The sequence below is a fragment of the Mirounga angustirostris genome, unplaced genomic scaffold, assembly GCF_029215605.1.
Source record: "Mirounga angustirostris isolate CCGP_5_RB_7025 unplaced genomic scaffold, mMirAng1.0.hap1 SCAF_17, whole genome shotgun sequence".
NCBI lineage: Eukaryota > Metazoa > Chordata > Mammalia > Carnivora > Phocidae > Mirounga > Mirounga angustirostris.
The window spans coordinates 49,579,813-49,603,490 of record NW_026991725.1 but is presented as its reverse complement, the minus strand read 5'-3'; the positions used below and the strand labels follow the sequence as shown (position 1 = coordinate 49,603,490).

Here is a 23,678-nt window from a genome sequence, read left to right as displayed (position 1 = left end):
AATAGGCGCTTATAAAGACATATCTAAAAAGCACAACCGGGGCCAGATCGTGAGAGAGAGAAAGAGATGGCACAGTGCTCCCGCTCTGCCGTGGCAACGGTGCCTGTGTCCGCGAGCCAACCTGGCACGTGAGCCTCCTTCAGCACTAGCTAGGTGAACTAGTGGCTGGCGAGACAGGAGCTGCCCAGCACAAAGCTGGGGGCGAAGGGCGTCCCTAGACATCTGTGCACATGTGTGCTCTGTCTATATATAAACCCGCAGGCACTCTAGGCAGTCAGATAAAAAAAGAACTGAGAAAGAAAGTCCTGTATTCCATGTGCAGAACATAAAGGACCTACCAAGGAAGCTAAAGTTGTCTGCTCTTTGAAGCCTTTCTGACCCCCACCCCCCAGCCTGTAAGATTCTCTCCCTCCTCTAAACTTTTCAGCAGTTACTGTGGTACCTGACCTGTGGCATTTACGTTACAGTCCTTGGCACAATTTCAGAAAGAGACTCCGTAGGGGGCACATAGTGAAATTTAATACCTACATTTTCAGATAATGAAACTGAACAAGTGGGTTTAACTTGGGAGGAGCAAAACTGAAATAAGGATCCAAATATTGGGACTTCTATCTCTCCCTAACAGCAGATATTACGATGTATTTATCTTTTCCCTCCAACCACACCTAATGTGTCTGCCTTAAGAGCAGGCACCATGGCCTTTGCTTACATAAAGTGTTGCCATAAACACTGGACACGTTAACTCTTGATGAATTTCTCAAAAGCTACTTGCAATAATCCCCAAAGACCAGTGTAACTGACTATTTATTAGCAAGTATGAGCTCTAATGTACGGGGAACCTCATCTGACCTCCTATAGAATTACTTAAAGCTTTTTATTTAAATAATAAAGAGAATGGACTGGAGAAAAATAGAAAAATTAGGTAAAAGGGGATATCCACCATTAAACAACATTTCTTGAATTGTGACTCTGCAGTTGCTGACAAGGCAGCCTATCTCCAGAGTCTGAACTCTGCTGACCTGCTCAAAGCCCTCTGCTACCCCAGGGTCAAGGTCGGCAACGAGTACGTCACCAAAGGCCAGACTGTGCAGCAGGTGAGTGCATGACCTCATTGAATGACACCCATCCCAGGCCTTCACAGCATGTCTTCTGTAGCATCACGATCACTACTCTGTCCACGAAGGTGTACAACGCGGTGGGCGCCCTGGCCAAGGCCGTCTACGAGAAGATGTTCCTGTGGATGGTCACCCGCATCAACCAGCAGCTGGACACCAAGCAGCCCAGACAGTACTTCATCGGGGTCTTGGACATCGCCGGCTTTGAGATCTTTGACGTGAGTTGTCTTCATATTAACAAAAAGTGACGGGCGCCTGGGTGGCTCAGTCGTTAAGCGTCTGCCTTCGGTTCAGGTCATGATCCCAGGGTCCTGGGATAGAGCCCCGCATCGGGCTCCCTGCTTGGCAGGAAGCCTGCTTCTCCCTCTCCCACTCCCCCTGCTTGTGTTCCCTCTCTCGCTGTGTCTCTCTCTGTCAAATAAATAAAATATTTAAAAAAAAAAAAAAAAAGTGAGAGAAAAACAACGTGGGCTCTGACATACGAGGAATTCCTGTACATTTACAGTGTCCACATTGCTTCCTCCAACACTGCACCCAGAACAGGAACTACCTCCCCCATATCTAGGCAATACCAGAAATGTAATGTTAACCATAACTGGCATTTGTGGAGGAGTGAGGGTATTTCTGGCACTCCACTAAGCACTTCAAAATGTTACCTCATTTAATCTTCAAAACAACCCATGAAAGGGTAACGAATATTACTATTAATTACATGTGGAGAAACAGAGATGCAGGAAAATGAAAACCCTTGCTAAAGATCCCACAGCCATCTAAGGCAAAGCCAGGACAAGAACCCAGACGTGTAGACAGGGCATCTCCCATGGAGGAGAAAGCACACAGGTCATGGTCTCTCCTGTTCCAAGTTCATCTGACATGTACTATTTCACCTCTGGGGTATCAGCTGCATCATGTGTAAAATGCGGGTGTAAATTATTACAAAGACTCTTTCAGATCATCAATTACTTCACCACGTCAGGTCCCTACTTTCACAGACCTGACAAAGGGAATTTGCCAGATGTTTGACATGAAGACGAGACAAACTTGCCTATTATTCCACTTTGTACATCAACTAAAAGGTCTTAGGAGAAGCTTTTCTTATGTGACAGCCAAGAGTGAAAATGTGAACTTTATCCTGAATTGGAGAGTGGGGTGGTAAAAGAAGTGAAACTTTCCAATAAATTACTTTCACCCTTAAATCCAAACCATAACTCATGGGGACCATGGTTGTACTTTTAATGTATGCTTTTGCTATGCAATCTTAGAGCTGGGAAGGGGTAGATCTTACCAGAAGTCTTGTGTATAATTGATACCTGTGCCTTTAAATAATGCCCAGAATTCATAATAAAGGCTCATGTCAAAAAAAAATGATCGTTTTTTTCCTTGAGACTTCTGAAGGAACAACAATTAGTTTAAATTTTATTTCATTACTGTATTTCATATTTTTTCAATAAAAGAATTTTTCAGTAATGAATTTTACTGCTAAAAAATCCATTTAATGTTGAAAATTTTGTTTTATGCAGTTCAACAGCCTGGAGCAGCTGTGCATCAACTTCACCAACGAGAAGCTGCAACAGTTCTTCAACCACCACATGTTCGTGCTAGAGCAGGAGGAGTACAAGAAGGAGGGCATCGAGTGGGAGTTCATCGACTTTGGGATGGACCTAGCTGCCTGCATCGAGCTCATCGAGAAGGTCTGTTTTACTTTTTTTTTTTTTTTTAAGATTTTATTTATTTATTTGAGAGAGAGAGAATGAGAGACAGAGAGCATGAGAGGGAGGAGGGTCAGAGGGAGAAGCAGACTCCCTGCCAAGCAGGGAGCCCGATGCGGGACTCGATCCAGGGACTCCAGGATCATGACCTGAGCTGAAGGCAGTCGCTTAACCAACTGAGCCACCCAGGCGCCCCAGTCTGTTTGACTTTCTTATTTGTTTTGTTAAGTAGGCTCCATGCCCAGCATGCAGCCCAACTCAGGGCTTGAACTTACAATCCTAAGACCAAAACCTGAGCTGAAATCAAGAATCGTACACTTAACCAACAGAGCCACCCTGGCACCCCAGTCTGTTTGACTTCTAAAGAAAGGCAGGCTGCAAGGATAACTTTCCCAAGTGTCTGAAGCAATTCTAGAAAGTATCACTGTGACCTTAGATAGACGGGTATCAGAACAAATAGAATTACTGTTTAAAACTAACTTCCTCTTTTCAACTTCTACATAAGGAGGATCAGAGTGTTTAGTTTCATTCTGTTCTAGCCAGTTTTGTTCTAACAGCAACTCAAATCTGATTTTAAAGCAGCACTGAAAACTCAATTGAGACGATCTGCTCCACCAGCAGAACTACCTCACTAGTTCTGAATCTATCTCCATTATGATCCAAGACGTCAGCCACATAAATAAATCTCTTTTCTAGATAAAAATTAGTACACATGTAACCCAGCTAGGACCTCTATGAAAGATAAACTGTATGGAAGTCAAGAAGTCTAATTGCTTACGCTTTTCCATAATCCAACTTTAAGGAGATTAAATACAGAAAATGTTTAAATAAGTCTGGAATATGTATACTACTGAACTACTGCATATAAAGTAAACATCACTCTTAAGTCAGTAAATCCTTTTCATAATAAAATAAAATAGTGACAGTAGATTAATTTAATAAATAGGCAAAAAGTGTGATAATACAGAACACTTTAACAAACTGCCCACACATGTTGTGCTGACTGACATTTGAAGTTTGTATTCCGCTATTCTTTTAACTGAAAGTGCTGCTATGGACTAGATATGACAAGGAATGGTGGGAAAGTCACTCCAGTGATAACAAAAGGATTTCTTTGTGAGCTATGACCCTGGTTTACTTCATATACATATTTACTTGGCAGTTCTGATCATTCAATCAGATACAAATACAGCCACCATGTTTGCATCTTTTGGGAAAGATACATTGAGGCTAATGTCCACCTTTCTGAATTCAGCCACTGGGCATCTTCTCTATCCTGGAAGAGGAGTGCATGTTCCCCAAGGCCACAGACACCTCCTTCAAGAACAAGCTGTATGACCAACACCTGGGCAAGTCAGCCAACTTCCAGAAGCCCAAGGTTGTAAAAGGCAAGCCTGAGGCGCACTTCTCTCTGATCCACTACGCCGGCACCGTGGACTACAACATTGGTGGCTGGCTGGACAAGAACAAGGACCCCCTGAACGACACTGTGGTTGGGCTGTACCAGAAGTCTGCGATGAAGACTCTGGCCAGTCTCTTTTCCACCTACGCTAGTGCTGAAGCAGGTACATTCTGTGCCCTTAATCTAAATCAAGCCCATTCCCACAAAATGTTCAGGTAACATTCCAGCCTCTAGGATTCTGCTCTAATTGATGGGTTTTTCTTTCTACCTCAGATAGTGGCGCAAAGAAAGGCGCTAAGAAGAAGGGCTCTTCGTTCCAGACTGTGTCAGCCCTTTTCAGGGTAAAGTACAAATTTCACCCAAAAACTCTATTCGGTTTCTATGACTTATCATAATTACAGGGTTTAGAATAAATTAGGAGAGAAGAGAATGTTCAAATATTCACTCTTATCATGGTAGAACCAAGCAACACTTCTCTTACAGGGTGAGATGCTCTACCCATTATTCTTCATTATGATCATCTGATGTGTTCAGGAATGCCAAAATATCATTAGAAGCTTTCTTACTATGTAATTAGGCTGATTTTTAAAGAAGCACAGCCAAACTTCAAAGCTGTCCCTAAGGAAAGCTGTTATCTTCATTCTACTAATGTTGCCCTTTGAGAATGCTCCTGAGTTCCTCTTTAAAGACATACTCTTTAGCACATCCTTCCCTCAATACACATCTCTGTCCTCTGAGGAGGATGTAATTTTTTGTAATGGCTGAAAATCATCTAAAATCAAGCCTAGTGATTTACATGAATGATTAAGCTAGAAAATATCTCTTAAGATTAAAATAACAGGGTGCCTGGGTGGCTCAGTTGGTTAAGTGACTGCCTTCGGCTCAGGTCATGATCCTGGAGTCCCTGGATCGAGTCCCGCATCGGGCTCCCTGCTTGGCAGGGAGTCTGCTTCTCCCTCTGACCCTCCCAACCCTCCCCCCTCTCATGTGCTCTCTCTCTCAGTCTCTCTCTAATAAATAAATAAAATCTTAAAAAAAAAAAAATTAAAATAACAAATAATTTTACTACAAATCATGTGATTTTGTTAGGTAGCTTAACAACTGACTCTTCCAAAGGGAAGTGTGTGAAATGTCTAGACTCACGGCTGCTTTGTCAGAATCTGTATGGCTAAGTCTCATTCCTTTTAAAGGATATAACCTGTGACTGAAACAGGAAAACTGGCCTGTTCTTTTTCTTTCTCACTACCAATTTGCATTATCTCACCAAGTAGGCTCTTGCTTCATCAACTTATCCTTGTACATGTCTTCAAGATTAGAAGACCACAGTACTCATTTTGTTTCCTAATAGTTAACTGAGATATGAAAGAAAGAAAAAAAAGCAACTCTGCCTTCCCAAAAACTATACCTAAGAAATATTGAGAAATATTTACATGTGAGTTTTCTACAAATGAGTAAAACAACATCATCGGTCATAAGCAACTACTCTATTTCTGGAATAACGCCCCCCAGATGCTTCAGGCTGTGGATCATTCCCAGGCACCCAAGATCCACCCACACAAGATTATGTAGTAGCATGATTTTAGACTCTTCAAAAAAAAAAGGAAAACAGTACAAACAAGAAGTCACAGGTCCCAGGGATAATAATAACCTCGAGGAAGGAACAGCAAAGGTGGGACAAGGGCTAACCTAGGTTCCCAGTGTAAACTACAACTGTGAAAATTACTAGCACTGAGACAGATGGAAGAGGCTTTAGAGGTAATCTCAACTCTTTTCAGATTAAGGCCCAGAGAGACGAATGGGATTTTACAGAGTCAAGCAGCTCATTAGTGGCAGAATGAGACCACAGTCTTTTGTCTTCTAATTCCCAGTTGAGAACAATTCCTGTGCATTAAGGCTACGAGATTTGCAGTTTGTTTATAGAATAGATCCTAGTTGTTATAAATGAATACCTTGGAGAGCTGCATTTCTTCCCAGCACTTTGGCCTTGTGGTTATTTGGCAGGCTAGAACTCTGGAGACCTTAAAAATACAGAGCAATTGAAGCCTCGGAGGCTTATACCTAACAGTTAAAGGAGTGCCTAGGTTCACTCCAAATAATTACAAAAAAGCAATCTGAGATAAAACTTTCTCATCAAGTCCCTTCTGTCTGGTTTTCTAGGAAAATCTAAATAAACTAATGACCAACCTGAGGAGCACTCACCCCCACTTTGTACGGTGCATTATCCCCAATGAAACCAAGACTCCAGGTAAGACCCTTCTGATGCCCAACCAAGCTCCAGGGTGTTTGCTTTAGACCATGAAATAAGGCATGCATTCTTCCTCTCAGGGGCCATGGAGCATGAACTTGTCCTGCACCAGCTGCGGTGTAATGGTGTGCTGGAAGGGATCCGCATCTGCAGGAAGGGTTTCCCAAGCAGGATCCTTTATGGGGATTTTAAACAAAGGCCAGTCTCTCTTTGTTGTATTTCAGTGAATGGTGTGAACATTTTATCATCTTAATTGTTGTCCTCTGTTCATCACATTTCATGTGCCCTGTTTAGTAAATACTGTAAAATTAAGAAGTCAAATAATATAGTCTTGTGGTAGCAGGACAGGATAATAGTTCGAAGAGGTGGTATTTCTTACAAATAGGAAGGACACATGCATTAGACTACAGAAAAATCATACTGTTTTACTATCTGAACTTAAAGGACAGCTGGATTTTCTACTTTTACTTTTTCTCTCAGATTTTTGGGGTCATTTGGTTTCCCCATATAATCATACGGCCCTAATCATTCTTTTCTTTGTTTGACTGAACAGATACAAAGTTTTAAATGCAAGTGCTATTCCAGAAGGACAGTTCATCGACAGCAAGAAGGCTTCTGAGAAACTTCTTGCCTCTATTGATATTGATCACACCCAGTATAAATTTGGACATACCAAGGTATAGCTGTCATTTATTCCTACCTGATCCACACCGTTCTGCCATTTCTGTGTCTCCTGTACCACGGGGAAGACTCGGGATTCTCCTTTTTCCCAGGTTTTCTTCAAAGCTGGCCTTCTGGGTCTTCTGGAAGAAATGAGAGATGAAAAGTTGGCCCAGATTATAACAAGAACTCAAGCCGTCTGCAGGGGATTCCTAATGAGGGCTGAATATCAGAAGATGTTGCAAAGGAGGTAACAACAGTGCAGATTATCTGAATTGTACGGTCCCTTTGGGACTATCACTCAGCCTTTCTCATTTATTAACACTCATTTTGTGGCTAATACATGCTTCTCGTGCAGTTCAGAACTCACTCCTACAACATATCCGCCTTTGCTTAACCTCTCATACTTGCACTCCCTCCAATTTCTCCCTGTCCATCCCCCTCAAATAGAGCTGCCAGAATAATTTGCAATAAGCAGTTTTCATCATGCTATAGCTCGGTCTGTGGCTCCCCCTGGCCTCCCATGACAAATCCGTGTTGCCTTGCGTAGCTGTCAAGGCTCTCTGTATTCCCCAGTACATCTGTCATTCCCAACCACACAGCCTTTTCCAGCCGGCCTGAACAATTTGCTTATCTCCTGTTTTCATGTTTGCCCCAGCCCTTCCCCCTCATCCTAATTTACCTATTTACCAATTCAGAACTTGCACTTTTCCTTTCTCCAATGAGCCTCATCCAGCTCTATCTACCCAGCACTGATGCACTCCCTGCCCCCCCGACACACACACACACACACATTTTGCATTCATTTTGCTCCTCTGTGCTTATTTGGATTTGTATTATAAGTGTTCCCAAATCCTCCCCATGTGTCTACATTATGGTTTGTCATGGTATTTGCCTTCTCAGAGTCATGGTTCTTATAATTTGGACCTATACAGAAAGAGAATTTACATTTTAATAAGCTTGAAGAGGCATACAGCAAACCTTGCTAGTCTAGTGCTACACTTTGCAGAAGGAGCATCTTTTATTACTATTTAAAAATTGTACTTAGATAAAACAAATTTGTGTGCTCAATGCATGCTAAATCATCTGTAGATATTAACAATCTAATTAAGCAAATAAGAATGAGGCATTTGAAATAATCTGAGGAAAGCCAGTACATTATGTGAAAAAGCTAACAAAAGTTTACGAGTGGGTAATTCAGTGTTAATCAAACTAAGACGAAAGGCTCCAAGAAAGATGTGCTAAATCCTAAATTCCTCCAGTGGGGCAAATCAGAAAGCACCCAGTGTCATCTCACAGCTCACTCTGTAGGCCAACAGCCCACAGCACAACCAACTCACAAATGCCACGTCCACTCCCAAATCACCAATATTGTAATATCTCAAATGAACTTAAATTGGTTTGTGTTTCTCATACGTGCAAAGTATTCCCACTCTAAGTCTGCTCCTTTGCTAGTGTGGTGAGGGTCTTGAGAACACAAAATTACTCAATATGAGCAGTACACATAGGCAAAGTGGTTACACTGAGCACTACTATGAGTGTGTCTGTGTCTCTATAAAGCCTGCAGTTAACATATACAAAATCTGATACATCATTTACACCTGGGGGAGCATCACAAGGGGAACTTATGTGTAAAAAAAAACGCCAACAATAACACTGCCCCTATTGAATCGATCTACACGGATATTTTTACGTCATTTCAGAGAAGCCCTTTTCTGCATCCAGTACAATGTACGTGCGTTCATGAACGTCAAGCACTGGCCCTGGATGAAACTCTTCTTCAAGATCAAGCCTCTCCTCAAGAGCGCGGAGACCGAGAAGGAAATGGCCACCATGAAGGAAGAGTTTCAGAAAACCAAAGATGAGCTCACCAAGTCAGAGGCAAAAAGGAAGGAACTGGAGGAAAAAATGGTCACTCTCTTAAAAGAGAAAAATGACCTGCAGCTCCAGGTTCAATCTGTGAGTATTCTGTATTCTGAATGCAACATGTTACTGAAGCGTTTCTAGAAGGCATACGTACTTCGGATTTACAAAGAGCTTTGTCTTGAAAAAGAAAAATCTCAAATTACTTTTTTTAGTATTTCACGTATCTTTCCGTAGTCCTATGACGAAGATACACACAATGACTTCTGAATTACAAATGGAAAACGGAGGACTGAAGAACATATTCAATAATATCACAAATCTAGCAGCCATGAAGGAAGCAGTTTAAAGGCGATGCCCCAGATCGCAGCCAGATATCTTACCCATTTGCCTTGCATGCTTCATCCCAGCCTTACAAGGATCGTCCTATTCTCTGAACGCAAGTCTGAGATTGTATTGAAATTAAAGAAAGACCATTATTCTTTTTTAATTCAATTAGCCAACATATAGTATTTCATTAGTTTCAGAGGTAGAATTCAGCGATTCATCAGTTGCATATAACACCCAGTGCTCATCACATAAGGTGCCCTCTTTAATGCCCATCACCCAGTTACCCCATCCCCCCACTCCTCTCCCCTCCAGCAACCCTGTTTGTTTCCTATAGTTAAGAGTCTCTCATGGTTTGTCTCCCTCTCTGATTTCTTCCCGTTCAGTTTCCCCTCCCTTCCCCTATCATCCTCTGCACTTTTTTTTATATTCCACATATGCGTGAAACCATATAATTGTCTTTCTCTGATTCACTTATTTCACTCAGCATAATCTCCTCCAGTCCCATCCATGTTGATGTAAAAGTTGGGTATTCATCCTTTCTGATGGCTGAATAATATTCCATTGTATATATGTACCACATCTTCTTTATCCATCTGTTGAAGGACATCTAGGCTCTTTCCACAGTTTGGCTATTGTGGACATTGCTGCTATAAACACTGAGGTGCAGGTGCCCCTTATTCTTATTTCTCTCCATCCTTACCCCTGAGATTTAGCTCAATAAATCTGTTTGCAGTTATGTGAGCTGAGCAACCAGAGTGTAAAGTAGAGCCAAGTTCCCTCTGTGATTCTTCCTTTGACAGACATCCCGAGTTCTTAAGGCTTCTGTTTACTAGCTCGGGAAGAAGTTGTAATCAGGGTGGGGGACAGTCTGGACCAGTGCTCTGTCCAAGCATAACCTCCCATTTCCATGGTCCAAAAGCCCACCAGTGTCATGAAGAAACCTGTGAAAGGGATAGTCTTCCTAAAATCTTTAAGCTATTTTCAACTTTCCCTTCTGATACCTTCACTTATGTGAAGGTTACATTTTCCCAAAACACACAACCAACAACCACTTCAGCCTAGCGTCCCTTCACAGTTCTTATCATCAGTCAGTGTGTAAACACTGACTGAATACATCACTATTAAAAATAAAAGCAAAGGAACCCTGGGAAGTCCCCATTATCATCCATTTAAGCATTTAAAAAACATAAGCTATGAACAAAACAAACACTGACTGAAAAGTTAAAGAAATTCCCCAGGCCAGAGTAATCTAATAAGGCTGAGCTGATTTTTATCTGAGTTCTTCAGTCACTCATAGAAACTGTATGGAGCTATGTAATGCCTCAAAATTATACATTCTTGTGTATTCTAAAATTCATGTTGAGACTAATAGGTGATCCTTAAAATACAAATGAAAACTGTGGACATTTACAGCACTGCTATGGACTATCAGGAAGGTTGTGAGTGTATAACAAATGGTGCATGGAAATGTATTCACAGGCATAAAATTATTTAAGTTCTTTTTCCTTTCCTTTTTAAATTCAGTCTAACAACTAGTTGCTTGAAATGAACAGGAAATGATCAAAACCAAATCTAACCAATCTAAGTCAGAATCTTTGGGGACGCCTGGGTGGCTCAGTCAGTTAAGTATCTGCCTTCGGCTCAGGTCATGATCCCAGGGTCCTGGGATCGAGTTCCGTGTCAGGCTCCCTGCTCAGTGGGGAGCCTGCTTCTCCCTCTGCCTGCCACTTCCCCTGCTTGTGCTCTCTCTCTGACAAATAAGATCTTTAAAAAAAAATCTTTGACTATCACAGCTGAAATGTTCCTAGTGATCATTTATTCCCACCCCCTCAACTACATATGAGAAAACTGAGGATAAAGGAATAAAATAAATTTGCCTACATTCATCCATATGGAGACAATGTTGAGACAAGACCTCAGGCTTCCTGTGGCCTATCACTCTTCTAGACACTACTTTATAGTCGACTGATTCAATCCAATCATTTTTCAGATTAATTTGCTTCTAAGTCTATAGTCTTGCTTTTAATTAGATCCATTTCTCCAGGCCATATAATAATGTTCAATTAAGTTTAATTTATATTCACACTGAAAAAGTCACCAGAAGTCAGCAAATGCTACTATTTTGTGCAAAGAACAAGTTCAAAATCGTAACAAACTCTCTAAAGACCTTAATGAATCTCTCCACAGGAAGCTGACGCCTTGGCTGATGCAGAGGAAAGGTGTGAGCAACTGATTAAAAACAAAATCCAGCTGGAGGCCAAGATCAAGGAGGTGACCGAGAGAGCAGAGGATGAGGAGGAGATCAACGCCGAGCTGACCGCCAAGAAGAGGAAACTGGAGGACGAGTGTTCAGAGCTCAAGAAAGACATTGACGACCTTGAGCTGACCCTGGCCAAGGTTGAAAAGGAGAAGCATGCCACGGAGAACAAGGTAGGAATCATATTCTGTTCCACCATATAGAGGGTCTGCCACCCTACTAAGATGCTTTAGCACAGCTATCATTTCTCTTTTTAATTTTTCAAGGTGAAAAACCTCACAGAAGAGATGGCAGGCCTGGACGAAACCATCGCAAAGTTGACCAAGGAGAAGAAGGCCCTCCAAGAGGCCCACCAGCAGACCCTGGATGATCTGCAGACAGAAGAAGACAAAGTCAACACCCTGACCAAAGCTAAAACCAAGCTAGAGCAGCAAGTGGATGACGTAAGTGTGTTTTTGATATCCATTTGAAGGATTTTTTTAAACACACTTTCAATGTTTAACATATTTTCCTTTCGCGTTAGCTTGAAGGGTCTCTAGAGCAAGAAAAGAAACTTCGAATGGATCTAGAAAGAGCAAAGAGGAAACTGGAGGGTGACCTAAAATTGGCCCAAGAATCCACAATGGATGTAGAAAATGACAAGCAGCAACTTGATGAGAAACTCAAAAAGTAGGAACTCCAGAAAAAAATTCCATGTGATATCATCTTTCAATTCATGAGTACTAATATGTCTTATTCTTCTGTCTACAGGAAAGAATTTGAAATCAGCAATCTGCTAAGCAAAATTGAAGATGAGCAGGCAGGAGAAATTCAACTACAGAAGAAGATCAAAGAGCTGCAGGTGAACCATCTCACCTTCATTTTTTTCTGTACCCCGAAAACCCTGAGATTGAGATGAGTTTATGTTAATGTTGATGTGTCACTCCCAGGCCCGCATCGAGGAGCTGGAGGAGGAAATTGAGGCAGAGCGGGCCTCCCGGGCCAAAGCAGAGAAGCAGCGTTCTGATCTCTCCCGGGAACTGGAGGAGATCAGCGAGCGCCTGGAAGAAGCCGGCGGGGCCACTTCTGCCCAGATTGAGATGAACAAGAAGCGCGAGGCTGAGTTCCAGAAACTTTGCCGGGATCTGGAGGAGGCCACCCTACAGCACGAAGCCATGGCGGCCGCACTCCAGAAGAAGCACGCGGACAGCGTGGCCGAGCTCGGGGAGCAGATAGACAACCTGCAGAGGGTCAAGCAGAAGCTGGAGAAGGAGAAGAGCGAACTGAAGATGGAGATTGATGACCTTGCCAGTAATGCAGAGGCCATTTCCAAAGCAAAGGTACCCAATACCAACTCTAAATGATGTTCATTAATAACCTGATAGAACACTCATTGTTCTGTCACTAAACACTGTTTCCGGCAGTTTATAGCACTAATCTAATATTTCCTATTATAATATATTCCATTCTACTTCATTTTTGATAGTGCTTGCTTATGACCTATTAAGACTGTTTCAAAATCTACTTTAAGCAAGTGTCAGTATCACTGGAAAAAATATACGGGCTCCAACAATGGCCACGTCCGGGACATCCCTCACTCACCATGCTTGAATCTTAGCCTGTCCCATCAAGTTGGTGCCATAACTTTCTACTCACACTTGAATTTATTCACTCTAAAAATAGTTGAAGACTCAAGTTTTAACTTTTTTTTACTGCATTCAGTGTCTCATCTTTCACTGCCACATACCCTGTAGGGGAACCTTGAAAAGATGTGTCACACTCTGGAAGATCAGGTGAGTGAACTTAAGACCAAAGAAGAGGAGCAGCAGCGGCTGATCAATGACCTGATGGCTCAGAGAGCACGTCTGCAGACAGAAGCAGGTGAGGACCTTTCTCTGGGCCCTGAAACTACATACTAGATAAAAGTGATTCCGGAGGTTCTGGAGAAATAGCACTATTTCCTCCCATCTTAGAGGGGAATAAACAAACTGGTAGACTCTGCTGAGCAGGTCAGAAAGAATGCAAAGCAAGAACTGGAAGAATAGTTTACTTGTTACACTTCTGTGGCATTTCTGCTTTTTGTCTCCAGTTCTAACCAGTTCTATTCTCATATTTAGAAGCAAATAAAATATATTTAATATATATAAGTATACAGTTATATATATATATATATATATATATATATATATATATATATGAAAGCTTAAGCTTATTTCTATGCCATTAACCAATTCATTTACTTCTATTATTCCTAGGTGAATATTCCCGACAATTAGATGAGAAAGATGCTTTAGTCTCTCAGCTTTCAAGAAGCAAACAAGCATCTACGCAGCAGATCGAGGAGCTGAAACGTCAGCTGGAGGAAGAAACTAAAGTGAGTTTTACCAAAGATCTTGGCTGAGTAAATCCAAGCATGTCCAGTTACATTCTACTCTGGGTATGTAAATTATGTGTCACTGAATAAATGAATTTAAGGCACTGAACTAGTCCTTCTGCAGGCCAAGAACGCCCTGGCCCATGCCCTGCAGTCCTCCCGCCACGACTGTGACCTGCTGCGGGAACAGTATGAGGAGGAGCAGGAATCCAAGGCCGAGCTGCAGAGGGCGCTGTCCAAGGCCGACAGCGAGGTGGCCCAGTGGAGGACCAAATACGAGACGGACGCCATCCAGCGCACAGAGGAGCTGGAGGAGGCCAAGTACGGGCTGTGAACACTGGGGGAGGAAGAGGACATGGTTTCCTAGGTGCACAACTCAGCAACTCCCAGAAACACTATGATGATGACGTTGATGATGGTAACATAATAGTAATAGCAGACACTAAATTTACTGAGCACACACTACACGTCAAGTACTATAAATACACATTAGCTCATTTCGTTTTCATAGCAACGTCATGTTTTATTCCTACGTTACAGATGAGGAAACAGGCTGTGAGAAGTTAACCAACAAACCCAAGGGCACATGATTAATAGATAGTACAGCTAGGATAGAATCAGACATTCTGATTCCAGAGCCCACCTTCTTAAGTACTGCAGTAGGAAGATACAGCTCTTCAAACTCATGCTGGAGGCCACCAAACTGTACATAATGTACAGGGTTGGTCTAAATAAAATAAAGCCTTAGCCTGTGTATAGACCAAAGTAGATCTTCTTGGGCTTCAGGGCGAAAGGCTTTTCCGTACCATAAAGATGTAGAGTTGGCACACAATGGGGAATGAAGAATGTAGGTGATTCAGAAGGAAAAAAGAAAACCCACCTTGCGTAACTGTCCTGATTTATCCATCAATTTCTTTCTCTGGTGAGAACTCCAAATATATATGAAAAGAAACTACTTTTCTTTAGGGAAAAAGTACATAAAATGAAAGAAAAAGTCTGAGAAAGCAAATGAATATGCTCAGTACATTTTTGCCCAATAAAATATCTAGTTAGCCTCAAATCCTTTTTGGAATGAGATGAGATATATAAATCAATCAATAAAATTGTCCTGGATAATCATTTTCTGCAACTCAATCAAAAGTCCTGAAAACCCCGAATTATTTATATAGTAAGACACATACAACAGAGCACTAACAGCAGCCTCTAAGAACTGAATTCAGGTGCCCACCACTTTGGACCTTTTCATGCAGGACCAACGGAGAAAGCAGCTCTGGCTGCCACAGTTTGGATAACCATATCTTATCTGCCATTATAGAAGCAGACTGTCAAAGGACATTATTGCTGGCCCTGTTCCAGAGCACTCTCCTTAACTGCCTGGCTAACGTTTCAGGAAGAAGCTGGCCCAGCATCTGCAAGAAGCCGAGGAGCACGTAGAAGCCGTGAATGCAAAATGCGCTTCCCTTGAGAAGACAAAGCAGCGGCTCCAGAATGAGGTGGAGGACCTCATGCTGGACGTGGAGAGAACCAACGCGGCCTGCGCCGCCCTGGACAAAAAGCAGAGGAACTTCGACAAGGTGGCCCGGCCTGCTTAAACTTCATCAATGTTTACTGGGTCTCCCTTTCTCCTTGCAGCGGCTGACAATTTGCTGCTTTTCAGGTCCTGGCAGAGTGGAAACAGAAGTATGAGGAAACTCAGGCTGAACTTGAGGCCTCCCAGAAGGAGGCCCGTGTGCTCAGCACTGAGCTGTTCAAGGTCAAGAATGCCTATGAGGAATCCCTGGATCAAGTGGAAACCCTAAAGCGGGAGAACAAGAACTTGCAGCGTGAGTGCTCTTGAACTTCCGTACCTCCAACAGCCCTGGCAAGACCCTTCCATGTTGCATGAGTCTGACCACCCCTCCCTTATCTGTTCACCCACAGAGGAGATTTCTGACCTCACTGAGCAGATTGCTGAGGGAGGGAAGCAAATCCATGAATTGGAGAAAATAAAGAAGCAAGTGGAACAAGAGAAATGTGACATTCAGGCTGCCTTAGAGGAAGCAGAGGTACATATTATTATGTTGTTCGGGAAAATCAAAGACATGGGTGAAAACACTCAAAGTAGGTGATGGATCCATTATTACAGAGCTTGTGAGAATATGAACTTGTACAGCCTTTATGAAGGACAAGCCTTAAAAATGTAATACTATGACCCATCAATTCTATAAGAATCTACCTCAAGAAAATTATCTCAAATGGACGTAAATCTTTAAGCACAAAGATGTCCAATTCAAGAACAAGATGAAGCTAACTATGGAAAATTCATATGCTGCAACTGTATATGACCATTAAATATAATATGGGGAAATACTTATGGTAGACAATAATTTTAAAGCAAACACACATAAATATATATAATTTCATGATGCAAAAATATATATATAAGTAGGAAAAAGTCTAGAAAAAATGTACCACATTTAAATGGTCATCTTTGGATGTGGTGCACAATAGGAGGTTTTTCTTTGTTTTTATACATTGCCCCATGTTCTACACTGTATATTTTGTAATCAGAAAAATGTTTTTAAATTGAGAATTTCTACAAACATTTTAATGTATAAAACAGACTGAGAGTTCATGCTTACTACATGAGTTTAACTATAAGTTTTGTTAGTACTCACATGAATAATACTTACATAGCACTTCATAGTTTATAAAGCACCTTTATTACAGAGCTGCCCTATATAATCTATGACTGAATAAACAAGAAAAAAAATGATTTACCTAACAGGCTCCTGGAACTGTTGTATTGTACTTTGTAAAATCAGACAAACTGATGTTAGTAAGAATTTGGCTCACAAGGGAATACACTCCAAATATTCAAGTTATTTTCCATTATTAATTGATCACTGTTTTGTTAAGGCATCTCTTGAACATGAAGAGGGAAAGATCCTGCGTATCCAGCTGGAGTTGAACCAAGTCAAGTCTGAAGTTGACAGGAAAATTGCTGAAAAGGATGAGGAAATAGACCAGCTGAAGAGAAACCACATCAGAGTGGTGGAGTCGATGCAGAGCACCCTGGATGCTGAGATCAGGAGCAGGAATGATGCTCTCAGAGTCAAGAAGAAGATGGAAGGAGACCTCAATGAGATGGAAATCCAGCTGAACCACGCCAACCGCTTGGCTGCAGAGAGTCTGAGGAACTACAGGAACACCCAAGGCATCTTGAAGGTAAACGGGTCCACATAAACAGCTAAGTCAGGGAAGTGACCTGTCCTCCATTCAGCAAAACATCTTCGTGTTAAACAATCCAGTTTTTTACTTAACAAATTATACAGCTCACAGTATGGAGACAACTAAATTAAATATGCATAGAATATATTTTTACAGAAATGCTATATAAAAGAACAAACAGAAACCCAGAGATAAGCTTTGATATGAGAGAAAGTACAAGACTTTGGTACCAATAAGCCTGAGGCTGAGCCTTAGTTGTGTTACTTACTGGCTGCCTGATTTTAGGCAACTGATTTAACCTCTCAGAACCTCTGCTGCTGCTTCTACAAAATAAGAATGAAACTACCCAGGGCGCCTGGGTGGCTCAGTTGGTTAAGCGACTGCCTTCGGCTCAGGTCATGATCCTGGAGTCCCAGGATTGAGTCCCTCATCGGGCTCCCTGCTCAGCAGGGGGTCTGCTTCTCCCTCTGCCCTCTTCCCTCTCCTGCTCTCTGTCTCTCATTCTCTCTCTCTCAAATAAATAAAATCTTTAAAAAAAAAAAAAAGAATGAAACTACCTACTTCACAGGGTTCCTGTGAGAATCAAATGAGATAACAGATGTCAGGTACTAGGGAGAGCATATGGAAAATGCTCTATAAGTGACATTAGTTACTTGCACATGAAAAAATAACCAGTTAATGGCATAAATAGAATGAGACTCTGTCTCCTGATCATTCTCGCTCACCTTAGCTGGTGACATCACCATTTGCACACTCATTCAAATGACAGGCCTGTCACTTCCTGCTCCTGGCACCAGGACATTCTTCCAGTTCGCCTCCTGGGATGTTCACATCCTCTTCAGAGTGTCTAAGGTTTTGTGTTGTTTTGTTTTTTGTTTTTGTTTTGTTTTTTTTTTTTTTACTTAACAGGACACCCAGCTACATCTGGATGACGCTCTCCGGGGCCAGGAGGACCTGAAGGAGCAGCTGGCCATGGTGGAGCGCAGAGCCAACCTGCTGCAGGCCGAGATCGAGGAGCTGCGGGTCACTCTGGAGCAGATGGAGAGGAGCAGGAAAATCGCAGAACAGGAGCTCCTGGATGCCAGTGAGAGGGTCCAGCTCCTGCACACCCAGGTAAGACCCCCCATCAGACAAATGCTGGTGTACTGTTAAGTGATGGATGAGAATTATAGTATAGAAATACTCCATTTATATAAATACGTGTATATAAAAAAAAGGATGGGGGATATGCTCTAAAATATTAACTGCAGTTATCTTGGAAAGATGGGATTGTAGGCAATTTTTTGGTGTGTGTTCCTATACATCTTTTTTAAGATTTTCTACCCAAAAAAGGAGAGAGTTTTATTTAAAGATAGTTTGGCTCTTTAGGTTTTGAAAACCATGATACAGAATAAACTTGAATAAAGATGATTTGTTAACTCCAGAATCCAAAAATGTGCCACGTAGTATTTCTCATTAGGAGTCCACACATTTAGCATTGTGTTTACTGTCCGTGAGTCTTGCAGGACACTGCTGATCTGCCTGGACATTAAATGCAGTAACACCAGGTAGTCATTTTAACAAGCAAAAATACCTACCTCCAAAGGTTTCCAAATACCTGTTGAGGCAGTGTCGATTCCCTTTGAGAAGCACTGGGTTAAAATTTTAATAAAATGTTTTCTTAAAACTAATTCAGTATTCCCCCAGGGAGCAAACCATGAAAGTTAACAGAGAATAGATCCTTTCTAACTGAAAAACTCCCAATGCCAGGCACTCACAAAAAGAATCAATTATTTTCTATTATTTCCAACCTTTTAAGGATAGAATACTAGTAATGTCTAATTGAAATATAATTGAAAGAGCAATTAATTAATATAGGCATTCTCAAATCTCAAAAGTCCTTATGCATAAATTAGACACTGAGACAGTGGGGGGGGGGCTGTTCCAACCTTTCAAATGATTAATATTTTGCACTGGACAAATATTTAAACTTGAGTAAACTGTTGCCATCAGGTCCCCTGCACAAGCCAACAAGTAAGACATCTGTAAAATCCTGCGTTGGCAAATAACAAGTCTTATAAATTTCCATTGACTACTTTTAACAGAACACCAGCCTGATCAACACCAAGAAGAAATTGGAAAATGATGTTTCACAACTCCAGAGTGAAGTGGAAGAAGTCATTCAAGAATCACGCAATGCAGAAGAGAAGGCCAAGAAGGCCATCACTGATGTGAGCAAGCTAAGCACTGGTTTTTCTGATACACGTGTGTTGCCTGCCATTACTAGGTTTCCTTATTATCTTGGTGTATTTTCTAAATAGGCAGCCATGATGGCCGAGGAGCTGAAGAAGGAGCAGGACACCAGCGCCCACCTGGAGCGCATGAAGAAGAACATGGAGCAGACGGTGAAGGACCTGCAGCACCGTCTGGATGAGGCTGAGCAGCTGGCCCTGAAGGGTGGGAAGAAGCAGATCCAGAAACTGGAGGCCAGGGTGGGTCTCTCAATCTCTCTGAATCTGGGAAGGGGAAAAGGGCACTCCCTCTATCTTTCTCTCTCTACATATTGATGCCCATCTTTGTCCTGAGGCTGAGGACATCCGCCCAGTATCTTCAGCAGGTCCTGAGCTAATTAATATCCCCCAAGACTGGCTGTGTACATATCTTTCTTGGTTATAGGTACGTGAGCTTGAAGGAGAGGTTGAAAGTGAGCAGAAACGTAATGCTGAGGCTGTTAAAGGTTTGCGGAAACATGAGAGAAGAGTAAAGGAACTCACCTACCAGGTAAAGGGAATAACTTTCTAGAAAATCCAGACTTCCTGCCCAAAGGGAAACTGACAATCTGTTAACTGTTTATGTGGTGCTCACAAACAGATCCACCTGAACTCGATATATATAAATATAAGGGGCAAATGATAAAATTGTTTATCTCAGACCCTTTCCTAAGCTAGGAAAGGCATGGAAGTCTTTAGAAAATAGCATACCAGAGAAAAGGATACAGGTTTTAAAGCCACATAAACTGGGTATTAGTCTTAATTTGGCCCCTTAATTTTTGAACGTGGGTAGGTTACTTAACACTCTAAACCTTAGTTTCATTCCCTATAAAACAGAGTAACAGCATGTACTCTCCGGAGCAGGGAGGCAAGAATCAGAGAAGATGTGTAGAATTCCCTAACACAGCACCTGCACAGAGTGAACATTTAGCAAGAACGGCTACTGTTAATACTATGGAGGAAGGCTCAGAGTTGACCAACTTAACCCCAGGCCCACCTGCCATCATATCAAAGTGGTTTATTTTACCCCTTGTAGGAGGCTCATTTCACTGTACTGAATGCAGACTATTTTTTCAAACCCCCAGACAGAGGAAGACCGCAAGAATGTTCTCAGGCTGCAGGAATTGGTAGATAAATTACAGGCGAAGGTGAAATCATACAAGAGACAAGCTGAGGAGGCTGTGAGTATCTTTAAGCCCTTGAGGGAGGAAGAAAACTTCTTTTGGGGTAGAAAGTATATTAAGAGAATGTGTCAATGAGAAAAAAAGCACAGTAAGAATATACCACTCATATTTTTTAATTGTTTTGTTTTTTAATTTAAATTCAATTAATATACCACTCATATTTTAAGAGAGATATTATAAACATGAATTTACCTCCAAATCCTGATTACAGAATAAGACTTTAAGAGGAGATGTTTTTATTATTAAGCATTTTGTAAGGGTTGGGGAAAAAAAACAGTAACCTACCTTGATAGCTGCAGAGACTATACTATCACAACTGTAGTCCATGATAAATACTCCTCTCCCTCTAGAAATGCACAAAATCAAGTGTTCTAAACATAAATCTTTTACCCCAGCTGACTCCTTCATATACTACCAGTATCATCAGGGGCTCACCTCTCCACATGTACTGTGGCAAATAAGGACATGCTGGAAGATTCTCCAGCCGCACTTTTCCTGATTGTTCCCCATTCTTCCAGACACAATGTGGTAGGTCGGAAGTAGACAGTAAGTTAGGAGAGGGAAGAAGGAAGGGAAAGGCTCAAATGGTAATAAGTAAAACCAACAGATGCATGCTTCTTCTCAGACCCACCTTTTCCCTTTCTCTGTATACCAGAGTCAAAATATATGACAAAACTTGTTAAGTGAGGTTGTCTCAAAGTTGAAATTTGACCTTGTATTTACTTACTAAACTCTGTCAGGGTACATGGCTCTCTTCCTTCTTTCTACCCAGTCCATGCATCACAAATAGATTTCATGTACACATGAGTTTGACACACTAAGGTTGTCCTTCCACTCTAAAAGTGTTTCTTTTTTCATTCATTAGAGTGAAAAAAAAATACACAACTGAAGTCACAAGTTCTGTCCAGATTTAAAGTCAGACATGGCAAACACCGTAAGAAGGACATATCTGAGTTGAGGAAATAATCCTGTTTGGTGACAAGCGCAGTGAGAACCACAAAGTCTAATTCTCACAATTTTATCTTTCCTCTTAGGAGGAACAATCCAACACTAACCTTGCTAAATTCCGCAAGCTCCAGCACGAGCTAGAGGAGGCTGAGGAACGGGCTGACATTGCCGAGTCCCAGGTCAACAAGCTGCGGGCGAAGAGCCGGGAGGTTCACACGAAAGTCAGTGCAGAGTGAACACATCTGCCTGATGCTGCCAAGGGGCTGAAGAAATGAACAAAATGTGCTATTCTGGGCCACTTATGAGGTTTATTTTTCTCTTAATGTTGAGTAAATAAAAACTCTAGTAAACTTATAAATTAAACCAAACTCATTTTTTCATTTGCAAACTTATTTACTCTTAAATACAGTTCTCACCTATTTTTTAGTACTATATATGGCTTTGCAAAGCATTCGATATTTTGTACTTCCATTACCATGCAGCATCACCTTTCCCACCCCTACCACACACACACACAAGTATCTTTCGCTGGACTTGATTTTATTAAATCTCTCCAGGTCGTTACAAATACTAAGGAAAACACTCCCTAAGGCTACTTCTCCAGACAGGATCCATTCATTGATCCACTCCACAAGTAGTTATTGAGCATCTACTCTGTGCCAGGCACTGTTCTATGCTCTGTGGGTACAGCAGTGAGCAAAAAGAGTTCCTGCCCTCTGGGAACTTACATTCTACAAGGGCAGAAAGGCAACCAACAAATAAGAAGGCATGTAACATGTCAGATGATAAGTGCTAGTGGGAAATAAAGAAGCAGGGTCGGGCTCCCTGCTCAGAGGGGAGTCTGCTTCTCCCTCTCCCTCTGCCCCGCTCACGCACACGCAGACACACTCTCTATCTCTCAAATAAATAAAATCTTTAAAAAAAAAAAAGACATTTGAGCAGAGACCTGTAGGAACCAAGAGAGTAAGCCAAATGAGTATGTGAGGTCAGAAATACTTCCAGGCAGAGGGAAAAACAGAAAATGCACAGGCCCTGGGGCAGGGGCAGGGGCAGGTTGGCATATCTCAGGGGCTGGAGGAGAATGAGCAGGACAAAGAGTTATAACATAAGAGAGGAACCAGGGGCCAGATCATGTAAGGTCTGAGGGTCTTTCCACAGACTTGTGTCTTTAGAGTGAGATGTCAAAGCTTTGGAGGGTTTAAAGTAGAGAAGAAATATTAACACACATTTTTTAAAAATTACTCTGGCTGCCGTGTTGAGAAGCAGACTAAAGGTGGCAAAGGTGGAAACTGGGAGACTAGTTAGGAGCCTACAGTAAAATAAAAGGTAACAAATGACAGTGGCTCAGACTGGAGAAACAGCCCCGGGAAATGATGAGAGTACAGGATGCTAGGTGAATTATGAAGGTAGCACACAAGGACTTTCTGACCAACTGAATGAGGAAGTCAAGAGAGGAAGAGAGAGGGGGAAAAAAAAACTTAAGAGGGACAAAGGATAAGCCAAGAAAGAAGTGGTGGAGTGCAAACATTAGGAGTTTGGCCTCCAGAAAGAGGGGAGTCAGTAGAGCAAAAATGGTGACCTAGGCGAAGATCGTATTTTATGGGCTCCTATCCCTCTTCCAGCATCTACTCCCCCCTAGCTGCCAACCCTGTCAGCTTCAGTCTTTTACAGTATGAACTGTACAGCCCACAATCTCAAATATGTCTAAGATTACTAACAAAAGTTTAGTAAAATGAAAGAAATTTCAAAATAAATAAAATTTTCTTAAGGAAAATTTTCGATCAAAGAGAAAACTAAAACTACAGTCACAAAAACTTCTAGAAGTAAACATGAGAGTAAATCTTTGTGACCCTGGTTTTGGCAAAGATTTCTTAGCTACAACCAAAAGTACAAGCCAGGAAAGAAAAATTGATAAATTGGACTTTATCAAAATATAGTTTCTGCTCTTTGAAAACACTGCTAAAGAGGATGAAAAGACAAGCCACAGACTGAAAGTATTTGCAAATTACATCCCTGATAAAGGACTAGTATCCAGAAGATTTGAAAAAGTCTAAAAACTCAATAAAAAGAAAATAGATCACCCAATTTCTAAAGAGGCAAAAGATTTAAATAAACATTTTACCACCTATTACCTGACAGAATGGACAGGCGAG

General features: G+C 41.6%; 1 protein-coding gene across 2 annotated transcripts in view; it reads left to right on the top strand.

The window, feature by feature from the left end:
• Positions 1-21,887, top strand: part of MYH8 (myosin heavy chain 8) — a 30,509-nt gene extending 8,622 nt beyond the window's left edge. For both annotated transcript variants that reach the window (XM_045889854.3, XM_045889853.2), the window contains exons 13-40: positions 976-1,094; positions 1,184-1,333; positions 2,636-2,806; positions 4,080-4,389; positions 4,500-4,567; positions 6,384-6,471; positions 6,552-6,669; positions 7,025-7,148; positions 7,245-7,381; positions 8,835-9,090; positions 11,512-11,754; positions 11,848-12,024; positions 12,105-12,250; positions 12,332-12,422; positions 12,511-12,900; positions 13,315-13,441; positions 13,816-13,934; positions 14,059-14,255; positions 15,325-15,508; positions 15,592-15,757; positions 15,855-15,979; positions 16,833-17,141; positions 18,054-18,257; positions 19,229-19,354; positions 19,445-19,615; positions 19,800-19,904; positions 20,479-20,574; positions 21,612-21,887. In XM_045889854.3, coding sequence (XP_045745810.1) covers positions 976-1,094; positions 1,184-1,333; positions 2,636-2,806; positions 4,080-4,389; positions 4,500-4,567; positions 6,384-6,471; positions 6,552-6,669; positions 7,025-7,148; positions 7,245-7,381; positions 8,835-9,090; positions 11,512-11,754; positions 11,848-12,024; positions 12,105-12,250; positions 12,332-12,422; positions 12,511-12,900; positions 13,315-13,441; positions 13,816-13,934; positions 14,059-14,255; positions 15,325-15,508; positions 15,592-15,757; positions 15,855-15,979; positions 16,833-17,141; positions 18,054-18,257; positions 19,229-19,354; positions 19,445-19,615; positions 19,800-19,904; positions 20,479-20,574; positions 21,612-21,761 — 4,667 coding nt within the window. In that variant the 3' untranslated portion in view covers positions 21,762-21,887. The remainder of the gene's footprint in view (positions 1-975; positions 1,095-1,183; positions 1,334-2,635; positions 2,807-4,079; positions 4,390-4,499; positions 4,568-6,383; positions 6,472-6,551; positions 6,670-7,024; positions 7,149-7,244; positions 7,382-8,834; positions 9,091-11,511; positions 11,755-11,847; positions 12,025-12,104; positions 12,251-12,331; positions 12,423-12,510; positions 12,901-13,314; positions 13,442-13,815; positions 13,935-14,058; positions 14,256-15,324; positions 15,509-15,591; positions 15,758-15,854; positions 15,980-16,832; positions 17,142-18,053; positions 18,258-19,228; positions 19,355-19,444; positions 19,616-19,799; positions 19,905-20,478; positions 20,575-21,611) is intronic.
• Positions 21,888-23,678: the final 1,791 nt, after the last annotated feature.